The sequence below is a fragment of the Oryctolagus cuniculus genome, chromosome 5 (genome assembly GCF_051225735.1).
Source record: "Oryctolagus cuniculus isolate XC-2025 breed Fujian yellow rabbit chromosome 5, ASM5122573v1, whole genome shotgun sequence".
Lineage (NCBI taxonomy): Eukaryota > Metazoa > Chordata > Mammalia > Lagomorpha > Leporidae > Oryctolagus > Oryctolagus cuniculus.
Window position 1 is genome coordinate 59,233,171 of NC_142871.1, and position 14,891 is coordinate 59,248,061.

Here is a 14,891-nt window from a genome sequence, read left to right on the forward strand (position 1 = left end):
CCAGTTATGAGACCCTGTAGCTTTGCAGGCTGCACCCAAAGTTATGGAAGATCTATTTTCAACTCCAAGCAGGAAGTGATTCTTCCCATTGTGAGATATTGAAAACCACACTGTTTGTAGGGTGACACTGTTCTATTCCCAAGAGAGGATTCAGAACATTTAAGTAAGAGAGAAACAACACTGCAACCTTCTACAATTCTAGGGGTTCACAAGTGAAGACCCAGGGCCATCTTCAGTACTGAGGACCCTCAATGGAGAAGAAAACCTATCAACCCAAAGCAATTCCAATAGAACGAGGGCCAGCTATGGCTCAGGGGCAACCCCAGCCCGACCAGAGCTGTCCCCCTAGCCTCAAGCAATAAGATTTCACTGCAGAGAAAAATGAGTACCAGTTGTAGCAAACTCGTGGCTCTCATTTGAGCCTGTGAGTTGTGAGTCTTAACAAAGTGCTTTGTCTTCCACTTAGACCTGTGTTAGGAACACTCGCAGTATATTGCATGTTAACATGTTGGCTTCTTTAATGATGGATTTTTAGGACTGGATCTTTAGTTATAAGTGCTTTGACAAGTCTGCAAAAAGGAAGGGCAATGCACAATCAAAAAACAAACAATCTACATAGACAGAGACCAGCAGCTTTGCTAATGGTTGGTAAATGTCAGAGTCTGAGTCAAAGCACAGTGAACTTTGTAAATGCAAAAAGCAGTGAGTGAGTGGACAGTGTCACCCACATAAAAAGACTTGAGTTCTAAAAGTGAATAAATGCCTAAATAGCTTTAAATTAAAGTTTTATCATTTTATGAGACTATTTATTTGAAAGGCAGATGGGGGGCAAAGAGAGAGAAAGAGAGAGAGAGAGAGAGAAAGAGAGAGAGAGAGAGAGAGAATATCTTTAATTTGCTGGTTCACTCACACAAATGGCCACAATAGCCAGGTCCGGGCCAAGCTGAAGCCAGGAGCCAGGAACTCCATCCTGATCTCCCATATGGGCGGCAGCGTGGGCCATCCTATGCTGCTTTCCTAGGCCCATTAGCAGGAAGCTGGATTGGAACCAAGCAACCAGGCCTGGAACCATCATTCTCGTATGGGATGGCAGCATTGCAGATGGCAGTTTAACCTGCTGAGCCACAATGCTAACCTGGTAATTAAACTTTTCTTATGCACAATTTTAAAACTTCATGCATGTGGATACCAGGAATTTGGCATTTTGGTGATTCCAATATATGGTGGGTCTCATTTTAGCTTAACTGACTCTTCCACTATTTCCAATGGGAGAACAAGATCCTAGAGAACAGCACAGAGTTGAGGAGTTTTAAAGTCCCTCTCAGTCTGCATTCTCCTTCCCTTCCCAACCTTTGTAGTTGGCATCAGCCAAAGCTCTGCCCCTTTTGTCTTCCTCTCCTCCCTCGGTGACTTCACTCTGTCTCTCCACCTCAGCTCTTGATTTATGGGTCTTCACCCTGATCCCTATCTGAGCCCATGGTGCAACATTCATGCTAGCATCTGTCTGCAGGAATGGACACGTGACTGTGGCCTGCTACTCTCTGCTAAAAATCAACTCATTTCCTCCAGCTCTCCTTCCTACATCTTTCCATTTCTGTCCAGGCTGCTTTTATCCCTCCCAAGGCCACAGGTTTTCTGCCTGTTTCCTCTGCTCATCGCGTGTCCTGGCTCTTCCCTGTAATCTGTGTTTCATTCTGGCTAGTCAGTAAGCCAAGTGTCTCCCTCAGCAGAATTCCTCCCCTACTGAAGGCCAATCATTCTTACATTGCCACAGTATCATACTCTTTATTTTTTAGAAAGCTTTTATTTAATAAATATAAATTTCATAGGTACAGCTTTTGGAATATAGCAGTTCTTCTCCCAATGCTCGCCCTCCTACCCCCAAACCATCCCACCTCCTACTCCCTCTCTCATACCATTCTTCATTAAGATTCATTCTTAATTATTTTTTTTTATTGGACAGGCAGAGTGGACAGTGAGAGAGAGAGACAGAGAGAAAGGTCTTCCTTTGCCATTGGTTCACCCTCCAATGGCGTACTGCGCTGATCCAAAGGCAGGAGCCAGGTACTTCTCCTGGTCTCCCATGGGGTGCAGGGCCCAAGCACTTGGGCCATCCTCCACTGCACTCCCTGGCCACAGCTGAGAGCTGGCCTGGAAGAGGGGCAACCGGGACAGAATCCGGCACCCTGACTGGGACTAGAACCCGGTGTGCCAGCGCCACTAGGCGGAGGATTAGCCTATTGAGCCGCGGCACCGGCCTCTTAATTATCTTTATATACAGAAGATCAACTATCTACTAAATAAAGATTTCAACAATTTGCACCCACACAGACACACAAAGTATAAAGTACTGTTTGAAGACTAATTTTACCGTTAATCCTCATAGTACAACTCATTCAGGACAGAGGTCCTAAATAGGGAGCAAGTGTAGTGACTCCTGTTGTTAATTTAACAATTGACACCCTTATTTATGACAGCAGTGATCACCCGAGGCTCTTGTCATGAGCTGCCAAGGCTATGGAAGCCTCTTGAGTCCACAGACTCCATCAGTATTTAGAGCCATAAGCAAAGTGGAAGTTTTCTCCCCCCTTCAGAGAAAAGTACATCCTTCTTTGATGGCTCCTTCTTTCCACTGGGATCTCATTCACAGAGATCCTTTGTAGTATCATACTCTTTTGAAACTTCAGTTTAAAGTATGGAACACACAGTTGTTGATACATATCAAGTTCATAGCCAAGGTCGGATAGTCCATCTTAACCCCAAGTCATGACTACCAGGAAGAGTCTCTCCTTCTTTTACTGGGACAGCCATCAGCTGGACCTCTGGAATGACCATCTGGCTTCATCACCCTCATCCCCTCATCATATGTTCTGTGTTCCCAACTATAAGGGATTACTAATTCCTGAATAATAAACTGTGCATCCTGTGTGTGTATGCTAAGCATTTACTCAACTGTAAGCAACCAAAGGGCAGCACTCAAGCCCTGCACAAATTATATTTTCCTAGCACCTAACATAATGCCTTATGTTTGTTACACTTGATGATGAACAGATGCAAAGACAAAAGCAAAGAGTACCCTCAAGTTCCATGGAAGTGATTGTGTATGTTGGATATTCTTGGTTATATTATTTTTATATTAACTTGGACCTCTGAATTATGAAACACTACTGTAGGCATTCTTTTGTGTACTTTTGCATATTTCCATGTCATGGAGCTTGAGATTCTTCAAAGAAATTTCAAATCCAACCCTTCCTTTCCAGGGGTAGGGAAAACTGTTTTCTGAAAAGGGCCATTTGGATATTTATAAGATTATTTGCAGGTCACACAAAATTGCCAACTTAAAAATTAGCCTGCTGTAGATGTGTTGAATTTCAAGTCCTACCTGCAGTTGCCTTGGCAGGGCCAGACCAAATGATTATGCAAGCCTTATATTGCCTGTGGGCTGGACAAATCCCACTCCTAGAAGTAGTAGTTTTTTCTACAACAAAGTGGTTTTGAGTGGATCTGACTTTATTGCAGTTTAACTCTGTTTAGAAAGAAAACTTGAGGGCTTCAATTTCATGTTTCACCACTAGACCTACAGCATGGGTTAGAAAAGAATAACACCCACATTTCAGTCTTTTTTTTATTTTTATTTTTTTATTTTTTGAGAGTCAGAGTGGACAGTGAGAGAGAGAGAGAAAGGTCTTCCTTTTGCCATTGGTTCACCCTCCAATGGCCACCGTGGCCGGCGCGCTGCGGCTGGCGCATCGCGCTTATCCAAAGCCAGGAGCCAGGTGCTTCTCCTGGTCTCCCATGCAGGTGCAGGGCCCAAGCCTTGGGCCATCCTCCACTGCACTCCCGGAGCATAGCAGAGAGCTGGCCTGGAAGAGGGGCAACCGGGACAGAATCTGGCGCCCCAACCAGGACTAGAACCCGGTGTGCTGGCGCCACAGGCGGAGGATTAGCCTATTGAGCCGCGGCATTGGTCCACATTTCAGTCTTAATGCATAACCCAAATTATACACAAAGATTAAGCATTTAATCACTTCTCAACCTTTTGGCTAAGATCAAGTGATGTTCAAACAGTAGCTACACAATTAATAATTACATTATTTATTTTGTCATCTTACTCCTAATTCCAAAGAGTAATGTAATGATAAAAATATTTATCAGATGAATATATTTATTTTAAAAGCACATAAAATACTCTTTTAAAAGATCTAGTTATTTATTTCGAAAGGCAGATACAGAGAAAGAGAGATCTTCCATCCACTGGTTCACTCCCCAGATGGCCACAACGGCCAGGGCTGGGTCAGGCCAAAGCCGGGAGCCAGGAGTTTCTTCCAGGTCTCCTACATGAATGCAGGGGCCCAAGGACTTGGGCCATCTTCTGCTGATTTTCCAGGCACATTATCAGGGAACTGGATGGGAAGTGAAGCATCTGGAACTCAAACCAGCATCCAAATGAGATGCTGGTGCTGCAGGCAGCAGTTTAACCTGCTAGGACACAACACTGGCCCCTTAAACATCCTCCTGATGCAAGGACATTAAGCCTAATGTATTGAAACTTTCTGGGGCCAATTATTCTTTTCTACACAAAGACAGGTGGTTATACAGCTCTATAGAAAAGCAATAGTATAAAGTATTTGTATTTTTTTAATGAAATCTTTTTATTTATTTTGTGACAAACTTTCTTGTCTTTTTTTTTTTTTTTTTTTTTTGACAGGCAGAGTGGACAGTGAGAGAGAGAGACAGAGAAAGGTCTTCCTTTGCCATTGGTTCACCCTCCAATGGCCGCCACAGCCAGCGTGCTGCAGCCGGCGCACCACGCTGATCCGATGGCAGGAGCCAGGTGCTTCTCCTGGTCTCCCATGGGGTGCAGGGCCCAAGTACTTGGGCCATCCTCCACTGCACTCCCTGGCCACAGCAGAGAGCTGGCCTGGAAGAGGGGCAACCGGGACAGAAGCCGGCACCCCGACCGGGACTAGAACCCGGTGTGCTGGCGCCACAAGGCGGAGGATTAGCCTAGTGAGCCGCGGCACTGGCCTCTTGTCTTTTTTTTTTTTTTTTTAAGATTTATTTGAAAGTCAGACTTACAGTGAGAGAAGGAGAGGCAGAGAGAGAGAGAGGTCTTTCATTCATCTGCTGGTTCACTCCCCAAATGGCCACAATGGCTGGAGCTACACCAGTCCAAAGCCAGGAGCCAGGAGTTTCCTCCAGGTCTCCTACATGGGTGCAGGGGCCCAAGGACTTGGGCCATCTTCTACTGCTTTCCCAGGCCATAGCAGAGAGCTGGATCGGAAGTGGAACAGCTGGGACTTGAACCAATGCCCATATGGGATGCCAGCACTGCAGGTGGCAGCTTTTGCCTGCTACACCATGGCACTCCAAGTATGTGTCTTAAAGCAAGCAAAGGGAAGGAGGTTAAAAAAAAAAAAAAAAGGTTACCATGATTTAACTCTGCAGGGCTGTTTCCCTTCTACAGAGTCTGAGTAATGTCCTCCTCTGTAAGCTCTTGTATTTGGGTAGCTGTAAAAGAACACTGCACATACTCTGCCTGCAGTCGGAGCCCAGCTTCAAAGCTGCGTGCTAACAGCTCTGCATGGCAAGTTTATCTGTAGTAGTTGGGAAATTAATTGCTTCAATTTAGTTTCCCCCACTTACCATATACAGCTCTAGACAGAAATAAATACAATTAGCTTTAAAACACATCAAGATATTCCAACAGAAAGATGGACAGATTGGATAAAAGAAAGTTTTAAAAGCTAACAATTATGAAAATGATATGATGAGCACTATTTCAGTATGTTTCAAAATTCCTTTTGCATATGCAAAAAACATAAAAAGTTTTCTTACCCTAAAAAAACTTAGAAACAGTCTTGAGAATGCAGAGTTTTGGCTATGAGAATCCTAAGCAGTGCTTTTTAAAGAGTATTTTATCTGGGCTGGTGTTGTGGCGCATCAGATAGAGCTGCTTCTGTGAGGCCAGCATCCCATACGAGCACTGGCTCCAGTCTCGGCTGCTCCACTTCTGATCCAGCTCCCTGCTTTTGTGCCTGACAAAGGAGCAGAAAATGGTCCAAGCACTTGGGCCCCTGTACTCCTGTACCCCATGGGAGATTTGGGTGAAGTTCCAGGCTTCTGGCTTTGGCCTGGCCTAGCCCTGGCCGTTGTGGCCATCTGGGGAATGAAACAGCAGATGGAATCTCTCTCTGTCTGTGTCTCTCTGTCTCTGTCTCTGTCTGTCTCTCTCCTCTCTCTCTCTCTCTCTCTCTGCAACTCTGCCTTTCAAATAAAGAAAATATTTTTTTTAAAAAGTGGATATTCAAATGCCATTCTTTTCTGTCTGTAGCCTGTGGCAATGTGTTTGGAGAAGATGGGTTCCATTTTTACTTTCCATTGAATCAGGAAGATTGCAGGGAGTGAAAAAGGACACCAAGATGAACTTGGAATGTTTTAAAGTACTTCCTCCTACATCTAGACTTCCGTAATTATTTCTATGAAATCACAGGTTTTACTGTAACATATATCTAAACTCTATCTTGAATTACTGTTTCTAAAGGAATTTGAACTCATTTTTTACTCACATTGTGAAATGAGTCTTTGACTTTTCCCCCTAAAATTCCATTCTGCATCACTTTCAAATTCTGGACTCATCTGAAGCCCTACAATATTTCTTCAGCAGCACAATATCCCTGCCTCTAGACCTAACGTGAAGGTAGAAATTGGGGCATTCATCAAAAAGTGTATGAACACTTCAGAAAGTCAGAACTTCTGACATAAAGAGCTCAGAGTAGTATGAAACAAGATCTCAACTTTAATTCCTAAAAGGACAGTAAGATTATTTTGTGTATAGTTTGTTCTTGTCCAAGTGATCCCAAAGTTCGCACATGATAAATGCTCTTTAATTAATGTATTCCCACTTACTGCAAATATAGAGCCCAGGTTCAATCCTGTCTCCATAGACTCTCTATACATTACTGGGGAAAGGGTCAAATGCCCTCTCTAAAGTGCTACCTATCATCACCATGTTCCTGAAGTTGTATTTATGAAACAAGTGACGCCTGTATACCTTAAAGGTTTCTGGGAGAAAAAAAATAGTGTGCTGCCTTTGAGACACTGATGTTAATAAAAAAACAACCATAATAAGATAACAATCATAAGTGCTTCAGATCTCCTATGGTGCTTGCATTTGTAATCTCCACATTTAATGAGAAGACCATGCATTGGGCAGGTGGTGCTCTCCAAGGGTACACAGCAATTAAGTGATGGGACTGCCATAGGAACCCAAAGACAGCAAGTTGACATTTACCACTCTCCCTGCTGCTTCCTCTGAAGACGCTTTCTCTTCCTCTTCCTCTGGCTCTTCCTGCCTGCAGAAACAGCATGAGAAAGTGCGGGAACAAGTGGAGGTGGTGAACACGTCTCTCAGTGCATCTGTGAACTCTCTGAGGACGCCTCGTCTGACTCTTTTGGAGCTCGATGATATAATAAAGGTAAGACACAATGACTTGCTTGGGTTTGTATTTATAGCAGGTTTGAACAGCTGCTCAGTGTCACAAAAGAAAGAAGCTAACAGGCATCATGAAAATAAGATCAGAGGACTGTATTTTTCAGCTTCTTGCACCACATGGTGGTTCATAGCTGCATATGGCTGCTTACAATTAGAGAAGGTTAACATTTTCATTCTTCAGTTGCATTAGCCACACTCCAAGTCCTCAGTAGCCACATATGGTGCAGGGCTACTGTGGTCAACAGCACAGACAACACTGCAGAAAGTTCCATTGAAAGTGCTGATCTGGAGCCATATCTATCCTACTCACTCCTTACATGTAATGTTGTGTGTTTAATAAAGCTGGCATGCAAAATCCACACATGTCCAAGTAAAAGCTTTCCAGTAAAATGCAGTGACCCAAACTGCTCAGGAAATTACTCAACCCATTTTTATTTCCTCTAAAAGGACACCGTTTAAGGTCATCTGATCGCCACCTCATTCTTTAACTGTTTCAGCAGCAAGCTGCCTTTTTTCCTCTCTGCTGGAACTTCCATTGTTGTCCTTGGTGATGCTAAAAGCCTTTTGGCTGAGCTCACCAATCCCTGTCCCCCAGCTCCTGAGCTTCTCTTCCCCAAGTGTTTCCTTCAGCCTCCGTCTGTTGGTCCACCTGTTGCCACACTCAGATCTTGTCATCAATGGCTGCCTCCTCCATAGCCCAGCTCCCAGCATTTCCCTCCCCAAGCACCAACTCCCATCTCACTCACACTGGAATGCCCACTTCAGCAGTCTGCCCACATCAAGACCTCTTCCACCTCATGTATTTTACCCCGCTCACAGCTTCTCTTCCCTCCTTAAGCCATGGAAGTTATCAGTATAATAATTCTTTGAAAATATCCTTCAACTTCCATACCCACCTGTTCCTTGTGCCCACCTGAGGATTCTCTCCCTCTCTGCCCACAAGCACAAGTATCCTCAGCATCACGGCTGTACCCAAGATGTGAAACACAGCTGATGGGAAGCCTGCCTCTCCTGCCATCATTTCTAGATGGTGGCTTTGCTCATGCTTCCCTGCAAGATTAGAAACGAATGAGAGAACTTCCTTCAGCTTTCCTCCCCAAGAGATTTTGTTAGGAAGGGAATAGAAAAGTTGTACAGTAACAGGGACATGTGCGGATCACTGCGGGGGAGGGGGGACAGTGTTTCATTTTGGTTTTAGATCAGAAATGTCACAGCCTGTCTGAATGTTAGGGAAGCTATCAGTAGATAAGAAGGCATGGAGGATGTGGGATGAATAAATAAATGTCTGTTTATAGTGTTTTAAACCTATGTGGACCTGGCCTGAAATTTACTGCTGCTCTCAGGGAAAAATATTTTTAAGTTCTTCTAAATTCAATTTATTTAATTCTTTTTAAAGAATATTTATTTATGTATGTATATATTTTTGAAAATCAGAGTTACAGGAAAAGAGGGAGAAGCATAGAGAGAGAGAGAGAATTTTCCATCCTCTGGTTCACTCCCCAGGTGGTCATTGTGGTCAGGCCAGGAACCAGGAGCTTCATCTTGGTCTCCTGCTGGGTGGCAGGGGCCCAAGCACTTGGGACATCCTCTGCTGCTTTTCCCAGGCCATTAGCAGGGATCTGGGTCAGAAGTGGAGCAGCCAGGACTCAAACCTCAAATCAGTGCCCATATGCAAAGCCTACATCACAGGCAGCAGCTTTACCCGTTATACTACAATGCTGCCCCCTTTAATTCTTTAAATATTTTTCCTTAGAATGCATCAGGGATTTATGCAGAAATAGATGGAGCCAAAACCGAGCTACAAAGAAAACTATCCAACCTAAGTAACCTCAGTTATGACTTAGTGCAAGAAGCTATTGACCATGCCCGGAACCTGCAACAAGAAGCTGATGAGTTGAGCAGGTAATATAACAATGCTCAAAATGCAAATGTCTGCATGGGCTGAATAAGACATTGTATGTAATTCGATTCCCCTCTCCAGAGTTTCTGAAATAAAGGATTAGCACTTTGGTTGTGACTTATTTGTTTATGTTTTGATTTGGTTGTTGGTTGCTCCCTGTAAGAGTCAATCATTGTTTATTGCAATTGTTTGGAGAGGATAGTTTTCAATTAAAAAAAAAATCTAAGATTAGAGGGGTCTGTGTTCTAGCTGGAAAGGGAAGCTCTATTTCACAGTTATTAATAGGGTGACCTAAGGCAATTTGGTTTGGAGCACAATTGCTGCCTAAAATATTGTATAAATCAGATACTCTTATAAGGTTTAATTGTATCACCACCTATTTATTCCACAGATAGCATTAGCTTTCTGCACCCAGGTTTCTTAAGGGAAGCTTAATGATTGGGAGTAATACAGTTGACTTCTGATAAATACTCCAGTCATTCCACAGTGCCCAGCAGGAACTATTTGATTTCAACACCTGTTAAGAGAAAATCAATTGACAATTTTCCTCGCAGCATCTGGAGGAGTCATGCACCCTTTGGTCACTCAATTAATGTTAATTGAAATGTACTGAAAGATTGGAATTGAATCCATGACCCTGAAATAACAGGCAAATAATGAGATCATTGTAGAGACAGACTGCCGATTTGGCAGTTAGAAACAAGGACCAGTAAAGATCAAGAATAAAATAAGAACAAATCATCTCATCTACAAAGCATAAATTGCATTTCTATTCCTTATTACCAAAATGTTCAAACACCCTTCCAAATCTCCTGAGATGAGATGGAGGGGGAGATAACACATGAAAACTTGATATGTGAGGTAGTGTTCTATTTAGTTCAGTGTCACACCCAGGAAATGTGCATTGATGGAGGCAGGACAATGGCACTTTGATGAAATGCTGAATTGGTAGAATATTGCTTTTGAGATCCCTCCTATGGCTCTTTATTTTTGCTTTTTCCATTTTTAATAACTACCCCCCCCCCCCGCCTTGATGGGGGTTCCAAAACAATCCTCTAAATGCTGCTCTGCGATAGACTGAGTTCTAGCCTGGTCTGTGAAGGTTTCTGTGTGCTTTACAGGACACATGATCAGGAATATCACCCGCCCTGAAGTCACCTGTGTGTCTAGAATACCTCTGGCTGAACATATTCATGGGCGCATTCAAATTGGTTTCCATTTTCCCTTCAAAATGTAAATATTCTTTAGCATCTCCCTGCTGAGCACAATCATTTGCATGTTGTGCTTACAGACAGACATAATTCATCTAGAAGTTTCCATTTCAAAAGCACATTTTTCTTGCTGTCAGACCTGTTTGGTGCCTGGTAACAAAAACAAGCAAATACAGGATTTTGTTTCAGGTCTTTGTTATATCTCAGTACTCTAGTTGGCAAAATTTAAAAACATTAAAAAATATTTGTAGTGATTTGTTTCCTTGTTCCCATTTTTTAGATTTTTTCTTATCTAATTTTCCCTGATGTAATCACTATTATTATCCTCATTTTTTTCTTCCGGTTAAGAAAGGTGAAAATGAAAATATTTTTTGCGGACCCCCCACTGTGCATAATGGAAAAGTCAAGCCTATTGTAGAAGAGATGGAAGGTTAATGGACTTGGACAAAAGTGAGGAAAGTAGCTGAGGAAATACAGAGGAAGTTGCTCAGAGCCTAAGACAGTATACAGGGACTGGAAGGATGGAGGAGGCTGAGAAACAAGTAAGCAGACTCAATAGGTCGTGTACTTTGAAGAGAGCAGCCAGCCTGGCCTCTGCAGTGTCATGTGCTGGGTCACAGAGAACCTTCCAGATATGACTTATGGATAAAGCAATTCTAGCCTTCAGTGTTAGGGACTGAGATATAAATAAGTAACTGGTGGATTTAAGATTTAATAAAATAAAAACACAGGGTTTAGGATGAACTGCAGAAGTGGGGATAGAGTTTATATCACAGAAGATGTATTTGTTAATAAAAATTATCTGAACACTAGTACAAATTGAAATTCCAATTCAGGAAAGTGTTTAGGTATAAAATTAAGTCCTGATTTAAAAAAAAAAAAGATTTTTGTTTGTTTGTTTATTTGAAAGGCAGAGTGAAGAAGAAGACAGAGAAACAGAGAGAAAGATCCTCCATCTGCTGGCTCACTCTCCAAATGCCCACAGTAGTCAGAGCTGGACAAGTCCAAAGCCAAGATCCTGGGATTCCATCCAGGTGTCCAACAAAGGTGGCAAAGACCCAAGCACTTGGGCCATCATCCACTGCCTTCCTAGGCACAATAGCAGGAAGCTGGATTGGAAGCAGGGTAGCCAGGACTCAAATCAGCTCACCAGTATGGATGCAAGCAGCCCAAGCAGGGGTTTAGCCAACTGCAGCACCACAAGGCTTGCCTTTGAGCCCTGATGCTTACTGGATGCCAATTGTAGTAAACCAAGCATTCCACATATTTATCCCGGTTATATGGCACATCAGTCCTCATAGGCACATGCTATTAGCAGCCTCTGCATGTGAGAGTGCCCAGTTGCATGAGGGTTTTCAGGAAATGTTCAATGAACCTTATGCAGGCCAGAAAGGCAAAGTCAGAGACCCTGATGTATAAGGACAGGGGTGAGGGAGGACTGAGCCAGGACAGTAGACTTCAGTGGTACAGCCAGGCCTCTAGAGTAAGACAGTCAGGAATAATGTGTGCCCAGCAAACCATGCACCCTTTCTCTGAACCTCAGCTTCTTTTATGGAGGGGGCATAATGAGGCTGATGTAGGTATGCAGTAGGTGGCAGTAACTACAAGTCCATTCCTCTGCCTGACCTCCACCATATAAACATTCTTGCTCATAGAGGCACAGAAGGCTGCTTTAAATCATTATTCCCTTTTCCTGTGGCTTCTGTTGATTCCTGCCATGGAGTCAACATGGGGTGGAGTCTTGGGGTAGGCAAAGGCAGAGGAATGCAGAGATGTGTCCCTAGGACAGGCAGCACAGGAAAACCTTGCCAATCCAGGTGACCTTGAATAACAGGCACGAAGTATCTCTGATCCAGGAAGTATTTAAATCAAGCTCTGAGATGGGTATTTGGCCTAGTGGTTAAGATGTCCAGATCCCATAACTGAGTACCTGGGTTTGAGTCCTGGCTACAATCCTGATAATGTGCACCCTAGGAGGCAGCAGGTGATGGCTCAAGTAGTTGGGTCCCTGCCACCTATGTAAGAGACCTGGATTAAATTCTCAGCTACTGGCTCCAGCCCCAGTCCAACCCCAGCCATTATGGACATTTAGGGAGTTGACAAATGGATGGAAACAAGCTTCCTCCAATCCCATCTCTCTCTGTCTTTCTCTCTCTCCTCCCTCTCTTTCAAATTAAAAGAAAAATCAAGCTGTAAAAATGCCCCATTTCCCAAGGAGGTAAAATGGAAAAATAAAGGCAAGTTTGTTTATTAACAGGAATTTGCACAGTTCAGATATGAATGGACTGGTACAGAAAGCATTGGATGCATCAAATGTCTATGAAAACATTGCTAATTATGTTAGTGAAGCCAATGAAACGGCAGAATTGGCTTTGAACATCACTGATCGAATTTATGATGTAAGTACCTCCTTGTTTTAAAGTTCATTCATATCTGCATGCTGCCTCTTCCCACTTGATGACTTTTCTGTTTTTTATATCATCTCTTGACTTTCCAATGTAAAATTCAAATGGCGAAAATAGCAGAAAGGACAGGGGAACTAAGAAAGATCATTTTACTAATGCTGTGAAGCTTTCCTGTTTGCAAGGTCTTCATGATATGCTGGGCTCAATTCAGAAATGCCAGTTCCTTTGACAGATTTTTAAGCCAAAGTCCCTGGAGAAAACAGATTTAAAACTAGATCCTGCTGCTAAGGAAGATGCTTCATGCATACATTCAGATTTTGTCAACCAAGAATGATTTACTGAGTGCCACTTCTGGGGGGCCTTAGCAAGACAACTGTTTCAGGTTCACTGAATTTTCCTGAACTAACATTTATCTTGAAAATACCAAGGGCGTTCTTTTCATAGGTTCACATTTGACCTTGGTTTTGAACTATAAAAACGAAGTTGTATGAATTTTGCTTTGCATTTAGCAGATAAACTGTGCATTTAAATCCTAAAGCCATACAAAACTGATTTCTTCTGTCATTCTTTTGCTTTCTACCCAATTCCTTTGCAGGCTGTGAATGGGATTGATACTCAAATAATTTACCATAAAGATGAAAGTGATAACCTTCTCAGTCAAGCCAGAGAACTACAAGCAATAGCAGATTCAAGTAAATATTTTCACTTTCCTAACTTCCTTCTGATTTATAGCTGTTTCTCTCCTTTCATACATACAGACAGAGATTTTTAAATTCCGGGGTGAAAGAAGAAACAATATTACAACTGAATGGTACATCAGAATTTCCTTCTCAGGACCAAGTAGTAAAATAGCAAAGACTTAATCTTTTAAGATAAATTGTGATTACAAATTTAACTTCCCATGTAATACAATTATGTGGAAACATAATTATCCAACATATGATGGATATGCTTGCTAATAAAATGGGCTAATTAGTAGAAACATACCATAAATACCAATTTTCAAGGACACATGCCATAACATGCACTTAACATTAAAACTACATGGCACATAATTTAATCTTGAACAATTCAGAAGGCCCTCTACAATTTAGGTTAGGAAATCACTGTAAAAATCGCTTAGGATAACAGGAGACTGCAATACTATCTGTTATGTGCACTTCGTTGTATTTTGTGGTCTCCAACCAACTGCATTTAGAACAAACCTCATAACTACATGGAAAGAATCACTTCCAAATGCCAGTGCTTTTATCTGCTAAGGCATGCACATCTGAGAGTAGAAGGAAGGAAAGCTAAAAGTGGACTTTAGTCCATTTTAAATCCCCTGTGTTTCTTTTAAACACATTTCAGTGGACTAAGAATGTCAGCAAACATTACTGAGCTCATTCCTAAGAATACTGGAGCAATGACTAATGAGGTTGGAAATTCATTATCTGGCTAATTTCTAACTAAAAATTAAAAACAAAAGCCAAGTTTGAAACTGAACACTTCTCTTCATTTTATCAAAGCAATTAATCTCAATCCAACCATGCATTTTTGTCTGTTCTTTGGCAAAGAGCCGCTACATGGAGAAAATAAAAGCACTTTGTTCATATATGAAATATTTAATTACCACAAAGCAGCTGTTATTTTATGTTTTCTAGATAAATAAAGGCAATAAAAATGCTTAGTTTCTCTACTCTAATTAATTTATTATATAAATCTAGTCCTGAACATACTTTTTGGAAAATAATTAGCAGTAAAGAATTAGAATATTAGCAGTAAAGTATGTTTAAATAAACACTGCCATATGCACATATGGCATTCATTTCTTGTGTTGAAGACCAAAATATATGAGTCTTCATAAGGCAGTGACTTAAATATTTTATTTTCCTTGAAGA

The 14,891-nt window shown here is 42.0% G+C and overlaps 1 protein-coding gene across 2 annotated transcripts in view; it reads left to right on the forward strand.

Moving 5' to 3' along the window:
- LAMA4 (laminin subunit alpha 4) overlaps positions 1-14,891 on the forward strand; it is a 158,027-nt gene that overhangs the window by 83,489 nt on the left and 59,647 nt on the right. For both annotated transcript variants that reach the window (XM_070073692.2, XM_070073687.2), the window contains exons 12-15: positions 7,362-7,478; positions 9,249-9,397; positions 12,864-13,005; positions 13,607-13,703. In XM_070073692.2, the coding sequence (XP_069929793.2) occupies positions 7,362-7,478; positions 9,249-9,397; positions 12,864-13,005; positions 13,607-13,703 (505 nt within the window). The remainder of the gene's footprint in view (positions 1-7,361; positions 7,479-9,248; positions 9,398-12,863; positions 13,006-13,606; positions 13,704-14,891) is intronic.